This window comes from Atractosteus spatula, chromosome 7 (genome assembly GCF_055471065.1).
Source record: "Atractosteus spatula isolate fAtrSpa1 chromosome 7, fAtrSpa1.hap1, whole genome shotgun sequence".
Taxonomy (NCBI): domain Eukaryota; kingdom Metazoa; phylum Chordata; class Actinopteri; order Semionotiformes; family Lepisosteidae; genus Atractosteus; species Atractosteus spatula.
The window spans coordinates 42,102,159-42,127,739 of NC_142712.1; the positions used below are offsets into that span (position 1 = coordinate 42,102,159).

At 43.6% G+C, this 25,581-nt stretch overlaps 1 protein-coding gene across 2 annotated transcripts in view; it reads left to right on the top strand.

The window, feature by feature from the left end:
• The window catches only part of rassf5 (Ras association domain family member 5), a 39,887-nt gene that overhangs the window by 1,183 nt on the left and 13,123 nt on the right, over nucleotides 1-25,581 (top strand). Inside the window, exon 2 of one of the 2 annotated variants that reach the window (XM_088920678.1) lies at nucleotides 10,703-10,824. Coding sequence is in view for 1 of the 2 variants with exons in the window: in XM_088920677.1 (XP_088776803.1) it covers nucleotides 18,157-18,270 (114 nt within the window). In the remaining variant the exon portion in view is untranslated. Of the gene's footprint in view, nucleotides 1-10,702; nucleotides 10,825-17,413; nucleotides 18,271-25,581 lie in introns of those variants that run through there. The other variant, XM_088920677.1, reaches the window with a different exon arrangement.

The window sequence follows — 25,581 nt, forward strand, 5'->3', positions numbered from 1 at the left end:
TGTTGCAAGTCCGAAAAATAATTTATAGCAAAAGAAGGACTTGGTAAACAAAAACAGATGAAGCCTCACAGCTCTTGGATCCTGGGTTAGATTCTAGATGGAGATGTCTGTGTAGAGTTTGCATGTTCTCCCAGTGTCCAAATGGGATCATCTTGGCCGCTCCAGTTTCCTCCCACTTCCCGGAGTTCTGCTGGTTGGGATAATGGCTTTCTCTCTTCCAGGACAGGGTGCAGGCTGCCGCGACATCTGTACTGTAAACTATATACTGTAAAATACTCTATACTGGAGTGAATGATGTATATACTCTATGTAAAAGGCACTGTCCTTCAGTTAAGACATAAAACCAAGGTCCTGACTCTCTGTGGTCATTAAAAATCCCAGGGCGTTTCTCGTAAAGAGTAGGGGTGTAACCCTGGCGTCCTGGCCAAATTTCCCATTGGCCCCTACCAATCGTGGCCTCCTAATAATCCCCATCTATGAATTGGCTTCATCTCTCTGTTCTCCTCCCCACTGATAGCTGATGTGTGGTGAGTGTACTGGAGCACTTGGGCTAAAATCGCATCATCCAGGTGGGACTGCACATTGGTGGAGGGGAGTCCCCATTACCTGTAAAGAGCATTGAGTGTTCAGAAAAGCTCTATATAAATGTAAGAAATTATTAATTATCATTATTACCAATAAGTGACCTTCTGAGGGTGGATGGACTGGCATGTGTGGCGAACAGCCGATATCCGTTATGTGCCTATACTATATGAAGATGGAGAATTATACTGTAGTAAGTTTTAAATTAAAATCTTGATTGGTATGATTGCTGGTAAAGTTTGATTAGCAAAAAATAGGATCAGAACATTCCGTCATCGAGACGCAGTCGTCAGATCCCAGCTCAGTGCAACTGCACTGTGTTCCTGGACGCTGTGTCTGAATTTCCAGAGAGGAGCTGTGCTTCACAGTCACTTGACAGTTTATTCAAGGTCCATGAATTGAACTTGCAGCCATTAGCACAAGACCTCTAAATTCTCCAGCTCTGGCTTTTCTTTAAAGGCAAAGCGCAGAACTCTTCACACAAGCTTGAGCAAAAAGAGAATCTCATGTCTTGTTTCCTTTAGTGTTTGTGTTGGTTTTTTTAAACATGTTTTGGAGATTCAGAAAGTTTAACCCAAAAATCTGTTAAACAGTCATCTCTTTACCACGGGGGTTTTCAGCTTGAGCCCTTGGACTCCACATGCCGATTTAGGGATTTTTGTGCCTCTGTGTTACAGGAAGTGTTCCACCCGGGAGAAGGGGTACATTAAGGTTGACAGGGTTTAGGGAGTTCTAGAAAGCCTTTAGGCAGCACGATGGCGCAGTGGTTACAATTGCTGTTTCGCTACACTGGGGTCCTGGGTTCATTTCTGAACATGGGGCTCTCTCTGCGTGGAGTTTGTGTGCTCTCCCTGTTTTCTCATTGGTTTTCTCCAGGTGCACTGGTTTCCTCCCACAGTCCAATGACATGCTGGTAGGTTAATTGGTTTCTGGGTTAATTGGCCCTGGTGTGAGTGTGTGTGCCCTGTAATGAAAAGACGTCCTGTCCAGGGTGTATCTGGCCTTGCGCCCGTTGCTTGCTGGGATAGGCTCTGGCTCCCTCATGACCCTGAATTTTAATGAAGTGGTTAGGAAATGGGTGGATACATACATACAGGATTCTGGATCCCACTGACTCTAGCTGGCAAACCCTGGTGCAGTGCTTTCAGTCTGTATTGAATTTTATAGGATATTGAGCTTCATATCTCTTACCATGCTTCATCGTCAGCTGGGAAGTGTCCGATAGTGTCAGACAGAAGTTAATGATCTTGTGTTTGATGATGGCAGTTTATCCACAGCTCCAGGGTCACATGTCCTCATCTGATCTCAGCAGTGCAAATGTGACTTGGAATTTTGCTATCAGTAGATTCTTCACTGTGTCAGGGCTGAGGTATCATTCTAAATGAGATGTTTAAAAGTTTCACTCTTTTATTGTGCCTTTTTGGATAATGTTAAGACATTTTCACCTTTCATGAGCTCCTCCTTTCATCCTCTGGAGCTGGAATAGGAAAGCATGAGCAGTATTTGAACTTCCAGCAGTGATAATCACTTCAACAGAAGATTATGAAATGGGGAAAAGGAGACAGACTGAGCTCTTTTAAAGATCATGCCAGGAATAATTCCCCTTCTTCCAGACTGAATGAAAGCAGTGTTGCACAGTCCAGCCTGTTCAAAACCAGGGACTCCAGCAAAGTGATTTGCACGCATATGTTCCAGCTTGAGTGGAGAAGAGCCTTATTTTGAACAAACCACTCTGCTCGTGGGCTGTTCACCTGTTAATCTTCTTGATTACTATAGTTGGAATAAATAAGGAAACTTCAGTTTGATTAGGACTTCATTACTACTGGCTTTGATATTCTTTCTGTGAGAAATACAGCAAATGGAAAGTACCAGCATGCGTGATATTGTGCAGCATCAGAAAGGGGTGAAAAATGGGAACAGAGGAATGTCAGCGAAAATGGAAATAAATAGAAGTGTTGTAGTCAGCAGTTCTGCTCTGCTTCGTGGAAAACACAATGGAGCGAGACAGTCTTCCATTAGATTTTCTGATGAATAAAAATGTGGCTCTCTGGATCTGAGACTGGTACGACGTCCTGGCTCCTGCCGGTGGCACTGTCCTGCCTGTGGGTGCGATTCCAACATGAGTGTAGCACAGACTTCACTTCAATAAACAGAGGAGCCGAGCAGAGTGATAGAGGGAAGACTACAGTAGGCCTAAAGGATCTATCAAAGGATTTAAATCTAAAAAACACAATCAACAGTCAGCACAGCGTTCTGTGGCTGCAGAATTGTAGCCGAGCAGCTGTAGCCTGTGCAGGATGTAAGAGCTGCGGAGGCTTCAGTCTGTCTGTTTCATCAGATTGCTTACTGGGTGTTTCCTGGGGCACAAATTCAACCCCTCTGCCCATGCCTATGATTTGCATTAGAAAACACAGAAGAGTGTGAATAGTGCCATACTGTGCCCTCTCCTTTTACCCGTCTGCTGAGGTAGTGCCTGCTGTGCTCCATGATTCTTTTAATTAATGAGGTGGAAGTAGTGACATGTTACCTTGACACTTACTTTGCCATGCGAAGCTGCCGATAACGTCATTACATCAAGTGTTGTCAAGAGTGCTGTTTTATTGTTATTAGTGTTAGTAGTAGGAAGTAGGAATTTTGGTTTTGCACATTGTCAGTGGATCAGAATGATGAGTTGTTTTTATTTGAACCCTCTGGGAAGATGTTCAGCCCTAAGCTTCCTGCCAGCGCTAGGAAAAAAGCCTGACAGTAATCTATCGAGGAGCCCCTGTAGAAAAAATCTGCTCCAAACTCAGGGTGGCAACTGGGAGAAAAGAAAAATGTTCCCTTGCAGAATTTCCTTTAAACATTTAAACAGAGTCATAAGGGTCATTAAAAGTATACTGCCTGGGTTATGGGTTATGTAACTTAATAAAAAAAACAAACATGTATGTGCTACAGATAATAAGTGGAAATATGGGTCCAGATTGTTATACCTTCGGGAAAGAAAGCCTTTTCTCTTTGGCCGTCTGTCGTGTAGAAGGCTGCAGCTCATGGGGTCAGAATGTCAGCAGACAGAAGACTCCGCGGTTTCACCTCTTCAGATTCAGGAGCTAGAGACAACGGAGGAAGGTGTTGACCCTGGTTGTTCCCTGTGCTGCTCGGCAGAAGCACAAGCCTCTCCAGCTTTTTAGAGTCCAGGTTTTTGAAGTGCGTCGGATGGTGGCCAGATTGGGATCCTGTGAAAGGGCCTGTTGTTGTTGGCTGGCTGAGGGCATTTTTCATCCACTGTGGCGAGGCTCTCTGGACTGTGGGCGATCCAGGACGAACAGTGGAAGGTCTGTGAGGGAAAGTGAAAGGAGGGCTGCGAGGCTGCCAGGTGATTCAGTTTGCCTGGCAGCCAGGGGATCAAGTCGAAACCATGGTGATGACAGGTGGGACAAAAACACCCCGGCCTCTTCTTCAGCCCTCGCTCCGCTGTAAACTCACCAAGAGACCGCAGCTATTTTTGTTTTTTAGCACAATCTGTTGGCTTTTAAATAAATCACATAGAAGCCTTCACCTAGCTGTTGAATTGATACCTTTTATTTTAATATGAGGAAATAAAAAACAGTAACAGTTAGAGACCACTGACACACTGAGCATTTAGGGTGAGACAGCTTCTGTCCTTCCATCGGATATAAATGTGCCTGTAATTTAATGGGCGTGTTTGTGTATTTCACTGTTTTAGTGATATATTGTTTTGGCGAATGTTTACGGGAATGGTTCTGATTTCAGTGCACACTGGTTTACCTGAAGAGTGGCGAACCGGTCCTGTAAGTGACTTTTAAACCTGCCTGGAGGGCCGACAGCATGCCGGCAGACCCAGCCCCCAAGGCCAGTTATGGCTTCCTGAAGACAGTGCATGCCAAAGCCCTGCTCCTGGGGACGTTGTGCAGCTGCATTAATCTCCACGTTTTTAATCACAGGCAAATTCCCGTCTGATAGCCTCAATTAGTCCATAATGCCCCTCAACGCATCAATTATCTTAATGGCCACCATGTGTCCAAGTGTGGCCCCCGCCTCAGGGCTGCGATTGGAAACCACAACTTCACGAGTCACGCAGCGGGGGTTCCCGGAGTCCGTACGCTTGAGGGAGGCCAGGGATTAAGCAGTTAAACGTGTCAAAGATCCAAATCATAAACCTGAAGTAGAAGGTGTTGTTGTTTACCAGGGAACACCTCTTGATGCCTCTTGGCACATGTCTTTAGTGTCCTGCTTCCAAGCCGGGCTATTCCAATTCCAGCAAGGTCTTCGCTGTGTGAAGGCTCTGCACCTTGAATGCGGTACGGTACGCTACACCATGGTAGAAGCAGGTTAAAGTGTATTAAAGCACTTTCAATCATCACAAAGCAAAAAGAGAGGTTCAGTACAGCACCAAAAACGAACAGCAGAAACAGAACCAACTCAGAATGCATGGAAATCACAGGAGAACTGCAGGGCCCATGTGCAGATTTAAGTGGGTGAAGTTTCTTGAGTCTGCCGTCACCGAACGTGGTTGCATTTGACAATGGCCGTATAAATGCCACTATAACCACTCAGCTTCAATGCAAGATTGCTAATAAATCATTTTTGGAGCAGATTTAATGTGCTCAGGATGGGGTGTTTGCGAGTCAAACAGGCGTGACCTCGAGGTGTGCCTGTGGTCTCTCCCCTGGCGCGAGGTGGAGACCTCCCTGTCCATCAGGGCGTGTCTGCGTGGGAACACAGGGCCGTTGTCGAAGTGTGAGAAGTGAGAGGGGAGGGCGTCGCCTAACGGGCTGCTGTCACAGTGCCGCTATTATCGGGTAGGTTTTAAGGAATTGAAAACGAAGCACAATAAAATGCTGATACAGTGGAAAAGCCTGAATAAACTGGAAAATGCTTTTATCAGTGGGAGGGAAGGCCGTGAGGCGAGAGAAAGCAGGAGTTAGTTTGGTCACCCAGAAAAGTCCCCATGAATTCCAGAGACTGCACACTTCCCTCTGTTTCAAAGAATTATTGTTTATCAATTCCTTATTTAACGTGGAAATGTCCCTGCCTTCCTACTGCTGAAATATTGTGACAAAGAGGAACTTCCACGTGTATTTTCAAAATCTCCCTATTTTTGGAAGTGTGTTGTCTAGAGACATGCAGGGCTCTCGCTCCTCTGAAATCAGGCTCCTCTAAACTTACCAGTTAATTAATGAGTCTTTACTGACAGGCTCAGGCTCTGACAGAAAGACACAGCCAGCGTGCTTATCACAAGTGCTTTTGCAGAAAAGGTTCCTTTAAAAGTCAGGATTTGTGCTGAACACATTTGCTACAACCCAAAGCTTGAAATTTGAGAGTTACCCTCACAGAGCCAGTTAGTGGGAGAACAATCACTGTTATTTAATTGTATAGTCAGAAGGTCGATCAGCCTTACAAACAAAGGGAAACATCCCACCCAGATGTTTCCCAAAGGATCACAGGGAATCTGCTTTAGCTCTTTTCCAAGTGGAATAAGAAAATAAATCTAAAGTAACTGTTGAATTATTGAGTGTTAGAAAATAATCTTGTATTAAAATCCATACGCGATGCCTTTGAACCACAGCAATGGTCAATCTGGAAGGAATATGTTCCCTGTGTCTGGAATACAGCTTCACATCTTAAGATCTATTCAGGGATCTGGAAAAACTTAACTCACTCAGAGGGACAGCGCCGCTGCATTTTAAACCCAGCAATCCAAATATTCCTCAGTGTATAATTATGGACAGAATGTCAGAATGTATGGGTATAGGCCTAGCTGGGGCAAGCGTCTGTGCTTTCCAGGTTATTAAGTTAAGAATGTTGGGCTCCTGGGACAGAAAGAAAGTTTAACATGAATAATGGCCTGGGATTGTGAGAGCAACTGTCTGTTTTTTTGGCATAGAAATTCTTGTCATCTGTGCGTTGGGGAACGGCTGGGTGAGTGCTAGGGTGAGACAAGGGTCAGCAGTGCAGAGCAGCGGCTGGGGCTCTGGACTCATTGCTGGGAGGTTGTGGGTTCGAATCCCAGCTGGAGCACTGCTGTTGTGCCTTTCACGTGACTTGTTCCAGTAAAATACCCGGCTGTCTAAACAGGTACAAACCCTTTGGATAAAAGTGTCAGCCAAACAAACTGGTTAGTCAGTTAGAAAGTGCACTAGATGTGTTTTATCTGCATCACGGGGCTTTGCCTGCATTGTAGAGATCTTGTTATTATGATTCAGACACTTTTCACGCCTGGACCTCTTTTGCATCGGTCCAGTCCTCACGGTCACTTTGGGTCGTCTTGGATATGCAGGAAAAGCCCGTTTCCGCCCTCTGAAGGGGAGGTTCTGCTTAGGCTGTTTCCCCACAGTACAGCAGCAGTGGATGCAGTCGGAAAGTAGGTGGGAATGTGTGTGATGATGGTTTGTTAGAGTTTTATTACACAGAATTGGCACAACGTGGTGGGGAGGAATGGGCGGCTTAGGGGTGATCCGGAGGACAGGCTGGATGGATGCTTCCTCCTAACCCCCCCCCCCCACTAAAATAGTGATTTCCTATTCAGCATTTTACTTGGACTGACTTTCCGAAACCCTGCTTTATTGGCTCAGGATGTTTAGGATGGGTGAGGGAATTCTGAGGTAATTAACTGCTTGCTGGCACTGGCTTGGATTTTCCTTGCTGTGCATGAATCGCCAAGCCCAGCGAGTGAGAGGATGATAAAAGACACTCCCTTTTATTACATACAAACCCCCCGAAAAGGTGCGTCTTCCTAGACAGAGCCATTGGGGAAGCGTGACCTTTTAATTGAAAGCAGAAAAAACAACAACTCTTGGTCGGCAAGAGAACAATCGAGAAGATGGCACTAGAAAACAAAAAAGGGAAGTACAGAAAGAAAGCAAGTTTTATTTCTTAAACAAATCTTTAATGTAATACACAGCCAGTATCTGGAAACATTTATGTCAGCCCGAGTACAAAGGAGCTTCCTGTTCAGTTAGTGAAATCCATTTGTTTATAAATATTTATTCAGTTTCTTATTAAAGGGTTTCACTATGACCACAAAACCCTCAATGAGATGTTAACATGATAGCTCTGCCTGTGCACATAATGAATAACTGAACATCAGATGAAAGGCCGCAGAGACACTGGCACTGATACATCACGACAGTTTTCTTGTTTCCCTTCCCTTTGATTGGTTTGGTTTTAAAAGTTTGCCTTACAGTGTGCTTTCCATTAGAGCACTCTCCTTGTGAGACTCTTCTCTTCAGCTGTGCGCTGTGACTTAAAAGCAGATTGAGCCGGTGAGAAGCAACCTCCAGTTCTTCACAGGAGAGAACAACCGCAAGATGTCTTGACATCTCTTACGGCCTTCACGGCCATGGGGGCTCCCCAGTGCAGCTTATGACATTCTGAAGTTTGGGAACACTCGTGGCTTATTAATTGTTTATGCAAGTAATGTGTTCAGCCAAAAGAACTTGTCCTTGAAGGTTGATGGATACAAAGGTTGTGGTCCCAAATGACCTCTAAATTACTCAGAATGATGATTTCCTGATTACCTTTCCAGTGCCCGACTGGGACTGCAGGAGAGGTGGGAGGGTTGGAGAACTGGGATAGACCCCTGTATCAGAGCTGCATGGTGAGGCGCTTTAGTGACACACAGTGGCGAAAGAAAAAACACTTCTCTTTGAGTATTCAGATGCTGTGCAAATGTAGACGATTTCCATTCTTTTCTGGACGTTACCGTTGTGTTGCTCCACGCTTGTTTGTCAGTGTACAGGTCTGACCCTTCTGTTTTAGTTAGTTTAGTTCTGCCTTTATTATTTATTATTAAATAAAAACTTAATAATTTGATTCCTCAGTGCCATACCATGATGCTTTTGCTTTTTTGCTGTGTGGTTCCCTAATCTGAATTTTTCAGTACAGTACTGATTTAATTTCTAGTGTGAGCATGTTCCCCCTACACAATTGTGGAATTTTGGCATTTTGGATGATATACCGTGATAGAAACCATGTGTGTTTTTGAGGAATGTTAGTTATGGTACATCATGGTTAACTCCCTTGTCTTATCTAATATGTCTCAGTTAATCACACTTTAAAACCATAGCGGACCACAGCATCGCTAAGAGTTATATTAAAGGTTCCTGGTCTAATATCTGCCTGTCAGAGAAAATATTCACCCAAATAACACCCCCAGTGCTTGAGTAAATCCTACCTTCATATGTTGCTGGTCTTTAATATACCTCAGAACCAGCAGTAACTATAGGGTCATGACAAAGAAAAGAATTCCAACTTTATCTGCACATGCTCAGAAAACAGTATTTAAGTTCTTTCCTGTCATTTTGTATCTGTTCCTGGCATCTTTGGGATATATTATTCTAAAAGCAAGGTGCAGGCCTCATGCTAATCAAAGGTGCCACAAGGGGGTGCCAGACACACAGTAATAATAACAATAATTGCTTAAACTTCTATAGCGCTTTTCTGGACACTCCACTCAAAGAGCTTTACAGGTAATGGGGACTCCCCTCCACCACCACCAATGTGCAGCATCCACCTGGATAATGCGACGGCAGCCATAGTGCGCCAGAATGCTCACCACACATCAGCTATCAGTGGGGAGGAGAGCAGAGTAATGAAGCCAGTTCATAGATGGGGATTATTAGGAGGCCATGATTGGTAAGGGCCAATGGGAAATTTGGCCAGGACGCCGGGGTTACACCCCTACTCTTTTTGAGAAACGCCCCGAGATTTTTAATGACCACAGAGAGTCAGGACCTCGGTTTTACGTCTCATCCGAAGGACGGCACCTGTTTACAGTATAGTGTCCCTGTCACTATACTGGGGCATCAGGACCCACATAGACCGCAGGGTGAGCGCCCCCTGCTGGCCCCACTAACACCTCTTCCAGCAGCAACCTTAGTTTTTCCCAGGAGGTCTCCCATCCAGGTACTGACCAGGCTCACACCTGTTGGCTTCACAACTGTGTAGCTGAGTACTAACAAAGAGGGATATGGGCATGCCTCAACATGAGGATCATTTTTTTTAAAATGGAGTAATGATAATGGCTTCTGCAAGCCTAAATATACAGTATGCAATGAAAAGAATGTTGCTTTAGTTCAGATTTTCCCTGGTAGTCCTGTCTCTGACACGAAGAGAGCAGACCTGGCCAGGAAGGCAGTTGTGAAGGTTTGGTCTACAAGGACTGTTTCCCACCTGCTTTCATCACCCACCTATTTCCATAGCACTCTAGAGCAAACAGGCGCCTAGCACACTAGGGGAAATCACGATAAAAGTGGTCAAATTTATTGGGAAAAGTCCAGCACATTATATAATAGCTGTGCAGTGTTGTGAACCTGCCCATTCACAATAAAAATATAACCACTTTATTTAAAATAATGAAAGTTTTGTGGGAGTGTGGAACAGGCTACCCAGCCATGATGCTGATGCTAATGCCAAGAAGCAGCTGCATGAGATGTTTTAATCAATTAACTATTAACTATCAAATGTGACAGAGGTCCCAAAAGGGCCTCCTCTTGTTCATAATGTTTCATGTTCTTAACCCTCTCTCGCACTTCCCTTCCACAGAGAGAGCAGCCAGTGTGCTCTGTGATCCTGAAAGTTACTGTGTAACGCCCAGGTCCCACGGGACTGGCAGTTGCCAGTGGATACGGGACTCTATTCTGTAGCACCGAGGTGTGGCTTTCCGTTCTAGGGGAGCTACTGAATTGCCAGTGGAATCTTTTGATTTTGGAGACATCTCGTTGTTGTTACTGGAGCATTTTCTGATGATTTGCTTCACAAACTGCCCATGTGCACGTCCTCTTTCAAGAACATGGCCGTCTGAAAGCACTGAGCAGCACAGAGCTATCCGTATAAAGGTATACTAGGATATACCATGGTAAAAGCAGAGTAAAATACTGTACACAATCACAGACCCACATATTGTGTGAAGTCATCATCGTAAACCTAAATAAGGGTGTATTTTATTCATATAGGGCGCTTTCTGTGGCCAGCACAGAGCAGCCATCTGGAAAGTGTGACCTGCTGGAGTGTCAGAACAGCCTGGAGAGGTCTGTCCCTCTCAGAGTTGGAGGTGTGCAGGTGTTGCCAGCCGGTTTCCTGTTTCTGACCCTGCTCTCGCACTTGGTGTTCCTTCCAGACTGTAGCTACACGTGTCACCTGGAGTGTCAGGGTCTCGTGCAGCTGGACTGCAACCAGCAGGACAGGCAAGAGGAGGACACCCCTTCCCAGGAGAGTCCTGGCCCAGCGCGCCGAGCCCGGGTGAGTGCAGGACTCCTCGTCTCGCTTACATTTTGTCTTTTTTTTTGTTGTTATACATCTCAGGTAGCGTATAAGTGAAGGACCTGCTCACGAGAGCCCGGACTGCTAGGACTGTTAACCTTTTTCCCATTCCATCCGCAAGCGATCTAAGTCTTGAAGTATATATTTGGTTTGGCTAGAGCAGCTGATGCCGTTTGGCCTGAGGTCATTAAAAATGAAAAGATGAGACATGTTCTCCGACATGATTACCGTCACCTCTGGCTGGTTGGTCTGTTGCAATTCTTCCCCTACTCTTGGTCTTTCTAAGATGTTGTCACAGCTGCCACTTTACTGGTTTTCGACCTAATGTCGATGGCCAGTAATGCTCTGCAACACCTTTCCCCCCTCCAGCAACTTTTCTTTGTCCCAAAGGTATAAACAAAGTCTAAGGAATAATCGCAAAGACCTGGAGTTTTAAAGAGGCTCTATCGCTTTGTAGTGAAGAAACGACACCTGGGGCACCGGTGTTCTGACGTGTTATAACTGGGTTACAGGATTTATCATAACACCAAAACCCATCAGCCAGTACCTTGGTTTATTCAGTCTTAACTCTGCTTCAGATCCTTTCACTCTGAGCCAGATGCTCAACCTGGGTGCACATGCACAACACCAATGGAACAGCTAGGTGGCACTGTCACGCTTGGTTACATCTGGCCCGTTGTCATTGCAGGACAAACAACTGTCAAAAAGAGTTTGTTCATTAGTAGATCCGAGTTCACTTAGCAGACCCACCAGTTGAGCTTTCCTAGTTCTTCTGAAAATGTCAGCTTTGTTTACCTTTGCATTGCACTGGTTCAGTGACTTATCCCACACTCCCCAGCCCCTACACACCCCAGTGTTCGTCTCACTGGGGCTGTAAATTTGAGATTAAATTGATGTGCCAGAGGAATTGTTGATAGAAGACGAAAAGAAACCTATTAAATGAAAGCGCTGCTGCCAGGAGAGAGTGTATCTGTGTTAATTAGTAATGAAAGTGGGTTACTGTGTTGAAACAACCAGACAGCTTTGTACGTTTTGACACACAAACGTGGGCAAGGCAGTGGGTGAGAAGGAAATGCCTCAGGCATAATGCTGGCCGAGCTCCGTTATTTTACTTAGCAAAGGAATTAAAATAAACTTTTTCATTTTACGGCCTTGGTGATTCGTACGGAAAAGTACGTCTTCAAGTTTAGGGTTCTTCCTGGAATAATCCGCCATCGTCGATATGAAGAGTCCACTCACACCAGTCTCATTAACTGCTGTCCCTGTGTTTTTTTAAGATTGCACCCTCCTGAGACTAATTACTTTGTCCAGATTCCATTTCGTCTTTTCGCCTAACTCTCAATTAAGTTTTATCTAGCTGTTTACAAATGGGCGTAACTTTCGCATAAGTGCTCTGGCCTTGTTCTACGTCCTAAAACAGGCTCATGGAAGGACCGTGGTTCTGTCTCACGTTACTGTCGTCATTTCCGTAGCGCCCTGCGGGCTCCTGTTTTGTTGTTCGCTTCTTCTCCCAGGAGACGCGTTTAAATACTTAATTACCACAGAAAACGTCAATCGGCTAAAATGCGTCTGGAAAGGGATTTAGGAGGATTATGAAGCTATTAGCTTACTAAACCAATACTTCATAATGCATCTTTTAAAAATAGCGAAATGCATCCTCACGATTACATCTGTAAAAAACAAAAGATTAACAGCTAAACATTTAACATTTAATGCTTTTAGAGAACAAAGTGTTATGGCAAGGGGTTGTTGTTGTGGTCCTTGTCTACCTTTAAACGTTGAGTGTCAGAGAGGAACATATTCAATAAATGCATCTTAAATGTTGTTCTTGTCTCTTGCCTGCTGTTTGTTTCTTGGCACAGCCAGGTGGCAATATTTCTAGCCAGGTATAATAGTAAAAAGTGATTTTATCATAGCAAACTGCTTTTTGCCCATTAATTGTTCTATTTCTTATTATTTTCCTCTATAAACATCTGTAGATTATCCTTTCGATGATGGTATTTCTCATCTATTGTGTTTGTGTGACACACGGTCTTCCTAACAAGGATGTGTGTTATAGTTCCCAAGCATCGTAACGGCTTCGGCCGAGCGCCTCTCGGCTAGCGGGCTTTTCTGAAGGCGTCTGCGTTCTGAAGTTCCGCTTTGTCAGTTTCAGTAACGTCGTGGCCACCCCTCCTGTTTAACTTCTCAGTCGCTCCATCCCTCACCCTTTAGCATAAGCATTGTGTGTGAGAAGATCTGTGTATTTTACAGAAAGTCCTTCAGAAACAGCCTTCAGAAAGTCCAAAACATTTTGAGAAAATTTCCTTGATGCCCATCATGCAGTAAAACCCCCTTAAGCTGCCCACAAAGTGCCATCGAGACACTTTCCTTACTCCTTTTGGGCAGCCATTAAAATACAAAGACGAATCACTATTGTCTCCAGCTCAGCATATTGCTGAATATATTTTGCATCCCTTGCAGCTTTACTGTAAGTGTTTTTATGTTGTAAAATGATGATGTAGTAAATGTGATATACAGACTACTGTCAAACGTTGTTCTTTAAAAAAACAGTTTTTTTTCATTAACGCACAAACTAAAACAATCTATTTAGAAAGTGGCAAAAGAAAACCTCTATTACACAACAAACAACAATGAGCTTGCCTTCCTATCTTCCTACTGCTGAAAATGGCAGGTGGGGAGGCTCCAGTTAATGACCTAGAGTGTAGATCAGAGAACTGCAGCTCTCTGGCATTTCCTGTTTCGTGTGCTCAGTCAAAAGCGTCGTTTTAAACGGAAGCAAAGTCCATACCCCCATTGCAAATGGCTGTTTTGCTTCCTCTTTTGCACAACACATGCCGGCACCCTCTCTCTCTCATGCGCATGCACGTCTGAAGTGACACACACGCACATGCACTGAAAACCGTCTGAGCAGAAATCTGCGTGTTTGTGGAGTATTTCTGACTGAGAGTGACAAGGCGCTGACTGATAATCACGCCGTCAGCACAGATATCTGCGGCTCCCTGTCAGTCCTCCTCCCAGACCCACTGCAGGACGTGGCCTCACGCTGTGCCATGCTGAGAGAGGAGGCCTTTATCTAGCTCTGCGGCCTGCCCTGTGAGCTTTGACACGGGGTACAGTGACTTGGAGAGTCACACCCTGGTCAGTCCCTGTAGCTTGAATTCCCCCTGCCCTCTCTGGCTGAGGGAGCAACACACGGACGAGGCCCCAACTGGTTTTCAGCGCCACTGTACGTGAGCAGCGATTATATATTTTAATGCAACCTGATTTTAACATTTAAAACCACTCTTGAAGCAGGCAGCCCTGTGAGAGTTTCCTCTACGACCCAGAGCCACAGCCCAGCAGGTTGACTAATGGTTGAATAAACTGGGTCAATTAATTCAGGGATGTTAAGCTCAGGTCCTTGGATGCTGAGATTTTCGTTTCAGATGATTTCTACTACTTTATTGAACCTATGATCTGCTTTAATGGTGGCATTGGTTCAGGTGTTTAGAATTTAGAACGCGTCCGGCCTCTGGATAGGCAGCATTTTAAACCCTGCAATAATATTGTTTTGGGTTAATAGCTGCTCTAACAATGAGTCTTCATTTATATAGTCAGTGTGCAAACTGTTGCAGTGCACTTCAGGTTGTGCTGTATAGGGTTACAGCTGAGCTGAATTATTAACAAGTCCTGGCTAAAATTATGGAATGAGCAAAGTGGTTGTCACAGTAGCATGTGGCTGTGCTGGAGGTCCTGAGCATCCAGGAAACTGAGGGCTTCCTTGAACTATCGTTGGCTTGACAGAGACATTACAAGGAAATCCCTCAAGATCCTTAAGTAGAAAAAGAAAGACAGAGGAACTGGGACTAGCTCTTAGGGTGGGGTTGCCATTGTTCACAGGTTCACAGGACGTTAAACTGAGAATGTTCAGATTTTCTCAATGTAAGGTTCAGAAAAAATAAGAAAAAAGAAAAATGAGCATGATCTGTCTGGAGGTGTTACCCTGGCATCATTCTTATAGAGTTTGCAGTAGTTTGCCTGGGATTTCATTTCCAGTTCAGGGTTTTAACATTAATTTGAATCATGCAAGAAAATCCTCTTTGCAGTCTCCCCGTGCACAAATCCTAAAAGTCCAGTAATAAGTATATTAACATTTTCCTGAAAAGGAGGACTAAGCTCTTGGGGTTTTATTTTAATTGCTTATCTTCTGCAGACTCTGGAGACAGAATCCAGTTGCGGCCAATTATCTAAAACTGGGCCCACAATTTATTTCACGCTTGAAAGCACAGCAGCAGCTCACTGTAGTAGTTTTATTTTTGCTTTCCTTCCCCCCCAAAGTGTTTGTATTTTAAAGCTGCGGAAGCAGAAGGAGCATCCACGTTCACTTTACAACCACCTCCAGGGTCTTCATTACCTGCTTGTCTGGCCAAGCAGGCTTGCATGTGCTTGACTACCTTTATTGCTTCCTGTTTCCTCATGGGAAGGAATGAAGAGGTTTAATTATTAAGTTGGGGGTGATCCATGATCCGGGGAGCAGGGTTTCAAGCAATGTTCAGATGAGCCTCTGTGATACTCCGCTGGTATTGGTATCTGGAAAGCAATGCCTAGGCCCGGGGATCGGGTGTCTGTATGGTTTTGTGCTGAGATGCCATGTAAGAGCGATCGAGTCAGCGTGCCCACTTCCTCAGCTTCATTCCCCACAGTTCCTCCTGGCTTGGTTTGGTTCATAAGTCAACATCATTGGACCTGGATATTCAGGAAAGAGCCTTCTCTGACCTTTCTGTAATTCCTCAACGGGGAAGTGAGCTCCTTTTCGATTATTACTTTTCAGATTGATAATTATAAATACCAAATACTGAAGAGCCATGTGATTTGTCAAAAGAACAGACGTGGGGTATAGTTTATAAAATCTTGTCCAGAATTTCTCCTGTAATGGAATCTGGATTTTAAGGCTGAGCTACCCATTTAACTGAACCAACCCCCTGAGAGACACCAGTATTTCTGAATGTACTTTGGTCTTTTGCAAAGAAAATAGAACTCATGCTGCTTTAAAATGCTACGTCCATGAAAATTTAATTACCCTCTGACTAAACAACCTCTCGAGGGCTTAAAACTCTAGTATTTAAAGGAGATTACCTGTTTAAAAGCTTTGCTTACTTTCTTCAGGTTTTTAAGCTGAGCTGGAGTATGAGCCTATATTTTGTAAAAATCAAGACTGTACTGCCAAGGCAAATAAGAGACCAGGACACAAAATATTTAATTTTTAAAAGGATAAAACTCTGTAAAGGTCACTTCAAAATGGTGAGGGATACTGGTTTATAATATTAATTTTATTTTTTTACTCTAAAGACCCTACAAAATATAATCGACTCAAACAAAAAATACTGTATATATAATAATATACTGTAATACTGTATGTATAATAATATACTGTAATACTGTCTATACAGAAATATACTATATTCGACTTGTGATTGTTGTAAAAAATGTATTCCCCTACTTAATTAGCTTAAATAATTAAATTATTTAAAAAAAGAAGAAAATTTATTTTAAAAAAGAAGGCCAGTTCTGACATATATACAAGGCAACTCGGGTACTTCTGAGACGGAGAAAAGATTAATGTTAAAACAACTCATGCATATCAATGTACTGTACAGTTATAATGTCATAACAGCACCAGCATCAGAATTTAGACTTACTCTTGCTTTCGGTATTAAATACAAAAAATTCTGCCTGTGCTTTAATCACAGCACTTTGAGACACCCAGAACCTGATCAAGAGAGATTCCCAGACAGGAATTGAAAAATGGGCTCGGTATACTCTGTAAGGATTAATTGCACAGGAATCAACAAGGACAGATGAGAGGTTACAGATGAGAGAAGGTCATTCAGCTCGTCCTGCTCTCTCAGTTGCAAGTCGCTAATTGATCCGAGGGTCTTTTCCAATTACAGAAGTGTTCAAATATACCGGCCTCAACAGCATGGCTGGGCAGTTTGTTCCAGTCATTGGGACTGAGGGGACATATTGCTTTTCTCACTAGCTGAGTGTGCTGAAAACACCGTTAGCTGTCCTGCAGAGTTGATGGTCCCAGGTCACAGCTCCAGATCCCAGAGGCTGGCGGGGTGCTTGTTAGTCAATCGCTCATTAACCCTCTGCACATCCGCTTGACCAGGCGTGCTGACGCTCTGCTGCCTTTCTGTATTGCGATCAGAGGGGCTCTAGGATCACCCGCATTGAAATAAATCCAGAACTACCTTCATCATTCTAAATTTGGAATGTAAATTATATGTTATATTATTAATTAGGTGGTATTTGATTGGAATTGCTATTAATGTTAGTCCAGAATTCATTTTTGAGTTCATGTGAGATTCCAGCCCTTTTTGTAGTTCCTTTATGTTCTGTTTTTTTTAACGGTCGTGCTCTTAGATATTGCAGGGTTAGACGTGACATCGTATGCAGATTCTGAAACCTTTTCTTTTTGCAGAGGAAGTGGTGAAGGCTGCGCTGAGAGCAGCCTTCTGCAGGAAAAAGGGGAGGAGGAGGGGCGAGGCATGTGTTTGTCAGCTCACAGGCGAGCTCATAGGCAGTTAAGCAGATCAGATGAAACCACAGATGGGTGAGTGAGAGAGAGAGAGAGAGAGAGGAGGTGCAGCCCGCTTATCTCGCTGTACAGAAATTATGAAAGAGCAGCAGGAAGAGGCTGGATTTTGCTTGTAGCCGCGCAGCTGGTGCAGTTACTGCCAAGGACGCAGCAGAAAGAGTGGTGTCCACTTCACATGCAGGACGACTCCAAAGTCCATCGCTCCGGTACTGTGGGATCTGTTGCGCGACATGTCAAGGGAATCACCAGCCAGCCTCGTGGACAGCAGTCTGGAGCTGGAGCACTACCAGAATGAGCTCTGATTCAATCCCTGACGATCCCTGTGGTACCACAGCCTGAAGATCACGGCCCTAGTCAAGTTGGTCCTGGGTGTGAACGACATACGTCAGATCTGCCCGGCAGGAAATGTGAATGATGGAGGGCAGTCACAGGCTGCAGAGACAGGTGCAGCACTGAGTGGATCTGTTTCTGAGAATATCTCTGTTAACTCTCCATGATGTGTGCTTGATGACCTGCTGCTAATATAGAAATACATATACTGTACATGTGCAGCGGGTTTGGAGGAGAGAAGATTATAAAGAAGGAAAGAAAGGAAAAACAGATTTGTTTTGGACTGGCCTCTGTCTTCTCTTTTATCTCCTGGACATACGTCCCATGAAGGGCAGAGATTCTTGACACAAGGCTGGTCTGTCTTTAAATTAGCATGCTGGCTTCACCCTTCCTCTTCAATGACCGGGAGTAACAGCATGAGCAGTGGATACTGCAGTCTGGACGAAGACCTTGAAGACTGTTTCTTCACAGCCAAGACCACCTTCTTTCGCCAGTCCAAGCAAGGAGCCAAGGTAACGTTTCAGAGAAACTGCATGCCCTCCCCAAAGAAACCGCTTGCCCCTTCCCAGGGTCGAAAAACACCCGACACGTGCGGATAGCCTCCGAGAACCTGCAAACATCTCGAAGTTTCCTCAGGTTCTTAGAAATGTTTGCAAACGCAGCTTCTCAGGGTGAAAGAGGTCTGCCTTTTGAAAAGCAAACATAAGCACTTGTGTAGTATAGTGATTTTTTTAAGACAAACAAGCAAGCATTTTTTATTAATTCTACTCAGAAGTAAACTTCATACAATATACTGTATTTTTACTCTAAGTTTTTTAGCTTTTTTTTTAAGTGTTACATGGTGGAGAGAGTATGAGTGACAGAGACTAACAGGAAAACCTACCTTTGGTATTAAGAATCTTTTTCCGGACAAATATGTATCATTCTATATATACATTTACTAAGAAATATGTATATTTTATATTTCTGGGTGAGAATTTAAACTGTTAAATATTACAATTGAAGTCGATTCAAGTGGACTTTTTCTTATGTTTGATTTGTGCTGCAACCTGTAGTTGTCTCTTGCTTATAGCTTCTAATATCATCAGCATGTGATGAGCAGATTGGTGTATTAGTGGTGTGCATAAGCACTCCTGATCACAACTTGTGACAACAGCCATTTTTGCTAATCTTGGCACAACTGACTGGCCATAACTGTGAATCTGTTTCCATATATAGCCAAACAGCATGGTCCTGTGTGAGTTTTTATTTCCAAAACCTCACGCACTGGCCATTCCTTCATTACCCACGTGCTAATGCGCTGAAAGATTCTGGGTCAGTCTGAACAATCGGTGGACAGTTTTGAGACTCTGAAGGCAGAGACGGCCGGAAATCTTGAACGGCTTTGAACAAGGATGCAGAATGTTCAAGATTGCTTCCTCTTCCTTTGTCCTTTTTCTTAAAAAAAAACTGTTTTGCTCTCTCTAGTGACTCATTTTCTTGATGTCCTTCTAGATAAAACAAGCGTGCAGAAACTCTGGAAGCTCAATTTTTAGTTGCCCCTTTCTTATCCTGAAAGCCAGTGATTTGTTTTTTACATGTTTTGCTTGTAAACTGTGTCAGTTAGAAATATGCTCTGCTAAGATGACAGGAGTTAGACTCGGCATAGGGAAAGTACAGCACAGTGACGCCTCGGCCGGTAAACTCCTGATGGGTGGGGGTTGTCTGCTTTTCACAGGAACATCTAATTCCACAGGCCAAGACCAATTCAGGTGTGAACGTGCTCCAGGGAAAGACACAAGTGAGGGGCAGTGTTTCAGAGATTGACGATCTTTTGTTTAAGGCACTAGAAACTCGTAACTAGAATTTGGTTTCTGCAAGCATGTGCGTCGTTCTGGTTTCAAGAGCGCAGAGGGGAAAGCTCCCCTTGATCTGCATGAGCACATCCACATCATGCCCATTGATGCGCTTGTTTCTGTCTCCTCAACCGTGCTGTAAGAGCACTTAAAAACTTTTTAGGTGGAGAATGGATGAAAATCCTGATTTCAAAGAGTTATAGTGCTTACCCTCAACGATTAGTTATAATGTGCCTCTCACTGCCATATCTGTTCCCCCCCCACCAGAAAGTTAAGGCAGCTTCAACTTCTCCTGCAGACTTTGCAGGCAGTGCAGAACCTGGTGAACTGGCTGGCCTGAGCATGGGGACACAGGCACTCTCTTCAGCCATAGTATAAGCAGCAGAGCCAGAAAGAGAACCGAGCTCCCTAATGCAGTGAGGTCCCCTGCTCTCCCCTCTTCCCTCCTTATTAGCTCACACCAGTCATGCAAGACAGTTTCCGTTTGGACACAGTATTGTGGCGAAAGCAGAATAGGTTTCAGAAGCATGATGCCACTCACAGGAAGCCATGGGAAACCATGTTGTTGCAATGAATGTTGCTTGTCTACTGCGCGGGTGTCTTGTAACAGTCTCCCTGTGGCCAGGGTTGATCAAGCCCATATACCGCGGTTCTGAACTCTTTTTTGGTGGTGTTTGGTTTTGTTGTACTTTTGTTTGGACTTGTAACAGATTTCCCCGATGAGATAATGAAGTTTGAATTGAATTAAAATACTGTCGTTACATGGCTGCCTAACTTTCTGTCAGACTCCAGAGTGCCTCTCTGATGCCTCCATGTGCAATATAGGAAGGAAAGGCTGGCTGATGGACACAGAACCTGCAGCCCCTCTTTGGAGGCCTTGGCTGTCCTCTGGGTCTGCGAGCTGGTAGTGTCCTGGCCGAAGGCTCTCAAACACACACAGGCACATGCTTGTTGTGTAATTCGGTGTCCAATAGGGGTAGCGATCATGGGAGTTGGAGCCTTCTAGCGTTCACTAACTCACTATCTCCCTGCTGCCAGGCAGGATTGCAAGACTCGGTAGCTAGCATTAAAAAAAATTGAGCGTTGTGGCAGTGAAGTTTATTTTGATCTGCGAAAAGTTGTATTTTTGTTCTGTCGCCTCGCCACCGTTAGCACTGACACCTGTAATCAATTTTCCACTGCTGTATGGATTCCGAAATACTGAAACGTTTGTCTTCAATCAGTGTGAAAAACGTTTAGACGTGACCTCAATTCCCTCTGCCCACCGCTGTGTACAAGACAGCTGGGTTTTCCTGTACTGGCAGAGAAAGTGTGGGGGGCGAAGATCTGTCTGTGCTGGAGTTTTGTACGCCTTCTTGTATTGTGTGTTGGGGGCCGTTTTGAAACCGAGCAGCAGAGTTGATGTTTGTGTTTGTCCCCCCCTACCATCTGGATTTTTGCCACCATGCCATCAGCAGTCAATCCCCAGCCCAACCCAACATTTCCTCCTTCAAACGCGCCCTGAGTCCGTCTCAACAGGGACTCGTGATCATGGCCTTTTCTCTCCAGGGGGCTGGGATCCCACAGTGAAGGAGCACTGAGCCTAATTCGTAGCCCTGGCTTTTTTAAAAAGTCACACATCCTCATTTAAAAACCAAAGCACATACACACTATTGTTATTATCACCTCTGACAGGTCTCACAACAGCTGCCTGCTGAGACTGCGAGTCTGAATAGCTGTTGATAGTAAAGAATAAAAACTTCTTATACAAACAGTGGGTAGGATAACATTTAAGGATAACAGGTATTGAGGTTAACAGACTGGGACCTTTCAGTGTTCAGACTGGTGTTGCAATTAAGTCATTTTGCAGGTTCTTGCAGGCTGAATAGCCTGTATTTGGCATTAAATTTTCTTATGCTCTTGTGGCATTGGGGGCAGTGCAACACTGTGAACAAGCTGCACTGGGTGGTCAAATCCCCTTGTATAGAGTCTGCTGCTGTAGCTCGAGTGAGGCACCTTACCCTGATTGCTGCAGCCCACCCAGTATAGCTGGGAACCAGCACTTCCAAGGGGACTAGGTCTCGTGATGAACTGGTGTCCCATTCAAGGAGGAGTCGTGTGCTCTCTGATGACCGCTTCACACTACAGAAACCAGGATGATCTCTGGCCCCATGAGCTGATGTGGCTCGGGTTTGGAAATAATGGCATTGGGCTAATCAGAACACTGATTTCTGGGCTTTCTAGAGCTGTAAGAAGAGGGCACTGTACCAGAAAGCTTCAGAAACAGACCTGACACAGATACCCTGCCCACATCCTCCAGTTCTCAATGACTTCATTAACCTAATTCATTAATCAAGCTCATGCCCAAAAAAAAAACTAGCCTTGGGGAGCCGAATAACTTTGTTGAAAACTGTCTGAGCTATGTCATCCTGCAGTTGTGTTACAGTTTTATTTTTAGTTCACCTGCAGTACCTCTGCCTTGCAATGGTCACATCTGACTTGAAGAAAAGCCTGTTCGTATTTTTAAACTGAGGTTTAAAAGTGCATATCAGGAAAGAAGGTGGAAGTAAATAAAGAGCTCTTTAATAGATGGGCAAACAAGCAAACACAACAGGTTAGCCTTGTTTTTAATAGTTTCTTATCAACGGGTGTGGACTGGGAGGGAGTCAGAGGTGATTCAATGAAGCCGGCCCTGAACTTTGGGCACAATCTGCAGGCTTCAGTAACCATGCCCTTGAAATGAGTGTGCTGCATTGTTCCTGCAAAGCACTGTAGCACTTGAATCTGCTGTTTATGCTCCTGTGTCTTTTGAATGACTTGCAGTCACCCAGTCAAACATCAGCCTGTTCCAGAGTACACTGACTCTTAATAGAATGGAGAATGTTATTTTTTTAAATCAAGCAACTGTCAATAGTTTTATAAAAGTACTTGTATGTTCGTGGTCTTTACCGTTTAGTGATTCATGGATTAATGAGTCCCAAAATGACTTTATATCATCATTTTCTTTAAACACAAAACATTAATTTAATTTTCAACACTTCTTTTGTTTGATTTATTGTTTTCCTACTGTCATGAAAACAATGCACTCAAAATCATGTAGTCCTTTATTTCACTAGAAAACTCAACAGAGAGCAAGTTTTACACTTTTACAATGGGGATACAGCAGATGCAATGTGATTCAAGTGCCGTTTCTAAGGAATAACTGTGTTCCAGCCAAGGTTCAAGCCCAGAGCCCTCTGGATCACACTCCCGATTTTGTGAAGTCTCCAAATAAGGATGAAACACTGGATAAACGGATAAGCCAATTCCAGATTTAACAGGACCCTTGACCTAGCAATAATCTCATGCAATGCTGTCTCAAAGTTATGCCAGTGAAACACACCCAAGCTGTGTTTCTATTCATCACATTCTTGGAGGGATCAAGTCCAGGTGTTGACAAGACAGCTGCCTTCAATGGGAGCTTCAGACATGCAGGCAGTGTGTCTTGGACAGTACAACTGCAGGTGTCCCTGAATACATGTTTTAGATGTTCGAATCCCAAATGCCTCTTCATAACCAAAGTCCGCCTTTGATTCAGTATTGTATGGGTTGGTGTTTTGTAAGTACTGTAGGTCCAGGATTCTTACCTTTTTATTCCATGGACTGCTCAATACAGTATGCACATACAGTACAGTAGCTGGTACTGAGTCTACTGTGTACAAAGGCAGGTGAATGTTGCTATACAGACAGTCTGTGGTTTTCTGAAGTCTAGTGCTGCATGTAATTGCATTCTTTCTTTATCCTTTGAATATAAATGGAAAATGTATGGACCTATAATAAGCTCTAATGCATCTCCCGATTACGTTTTGATTAGAAAAACATAGACTGGAGAAATACGTAATGTATTGGTGTTGTCAAACTGTGTCTTTGAAAACAAATTTAGATTGCTAGGTTGACACACATCTGGAGGATATCTGAAAACTGCTAATACTTTAAGACAGATTTGCTCTGCAAATAAAACAAAGTGATTAGTATAATTGTCTTTTCCGCAAAGCAAGATAATGGAAAATTGTCATTTTAAATTATTGGTCAGAGCAGTTAAAACAATCCTAACCACAAAGTCATGAAGTTATGCCCAGATGTATCTTGCACATAGGGATGGGGATCAGAAGTGGAAGAAATTAAAGTTTCAGTCAAGCACAGTTCTCTGTGTGTTTTGTGAAAGCTGCATTGTTCAGCTTGCAGAGGAACTTGGCTTCTCTGTGGCTGCAGTTCCTCTTTATAGATGAATACAGTGCAAAATCAGGCCAGGGTAATGACTGCTCAAGGGGAAATAGAGACCAAATCCTCCTGTAGTTAACATTTAAATTAAGCCAATTACTAAACAAGTTTAATTTGGAGCCTCTTCTGAAGATGGCTAGTGGCTAATGAGCGATTCCCATATTGACAATGTGTATTGGAACAACCTGTCACAGATGTGAGTGTCCCTCAGTACGAACATTTCCATAATATATGACAATGGTAACAGCCATGCATGTTTCTATGTGCATACAAGAATGTTGCAGTAGCAGCTTTATGGTGAAAATATGATGGAAAATGATCTTCCATATAATTCCATGCTGATATTATATAAATAATGTGTCCTAATGAGTCATGAGTATGTTTACCATACACACTATAGGGAGTGCACTTCGGGGGCAATCTTAACACATTTCCCTCCCCACTGGAGTGTGTTAAACTATACCACGTCATATAGCAGCAAGACAGCTCTCTTTATTACACTTTTACTGCACGGATATTTCATTGTGGCAGGGATTATACACTGCTAGTAGAGGTCACCAGGTGAACTTACTGCTGTAAACACAATTTGTTTGAGACACTGTGAGGGAATGTTGTCAGAGTGTAAAGGTCTCTCAAAGGCACACAGATCATTTCTCTTTCTGATTTCTGTTTTAAGAACACAAGAAAGGTTACAAAAGAGAGGAGGTCACATTAATAGTTACTTAATCTGAGGATCTCATCCAACCAAGACGCTGGCTTCAACAACATGGCTGGGTAGTTTGTCCCATATTCCCACAAATGTCTAGAACTTTACAAGTTTAAGAAATGCTTTTGCTAACCAGTCTTATGTTCCTGGAATTTTTTTTTTTTCTAGAAACAGTCATCACGGCTGTAATGTGTCAGCACAGTCATACCTCAATATCGTGCTTCTCTTTTAAACTAAAGCCTGGATTGTGTGGCCCTTGGTCTGTGTGCTGTGAATGATACAGCTGCCCAAATTCTGTGCCGCGTGTTCAGCCCAAAACTGGTGTTTGATGTCGCCCCTAAATTTGGACTAACGTGAATAATGGTAGGAGGTGGCAAACCCCTTTGTTCTGTACATGACACACAGTAGAGCTGAACAGGGACAAAAACACATTAAAGAAAACCTCCTTGTTGTTGAAAAGCGCACTTTCATTATTCATAGAGTGATGTACTCCTGTTACCAGGTAACGTACACAGAGAGAACAAATAAATAACAGACACATTGGCATTAAAGGGGCGCAGTTTAAGAGACGGTGACAACAGACTTGTTAGAAAGATTAGGTTGTCATGGTTGTTCAGTGAGTGGGAATGTACAGACTAAGGCATTTTGAAACAACAGTATTTGCTTTGAAAGTTGAGGCAATTAATCAAAGATATTGATCTCCCACAGTTATTATTACTGCTCCTTTCTTACTGATTAAAGTGTGATTGCCTGGAGCTGGTCTAAGAAAAACAAGCAGGAATGGCATAACTGGTAAATTCAAGTGTTTGCTAATGAATACATAACAGAGTATTTTAATGTAATGAATTCGCTCCTTCATACATAATCATTACAGGCCTATAATTGCAAATACAGTATCTGTTGTTTAACATCAGTTGTGACATTTTGTATGAGTTGCACCAAATGCCAGCTGGCTTTTTATTTTATAGTGGTTTTGTACTGTACACAGGTAATCCTTGCTGTCTAGCCCCATCCATCACGTTAACGCAAATTTGCTTTTCTTC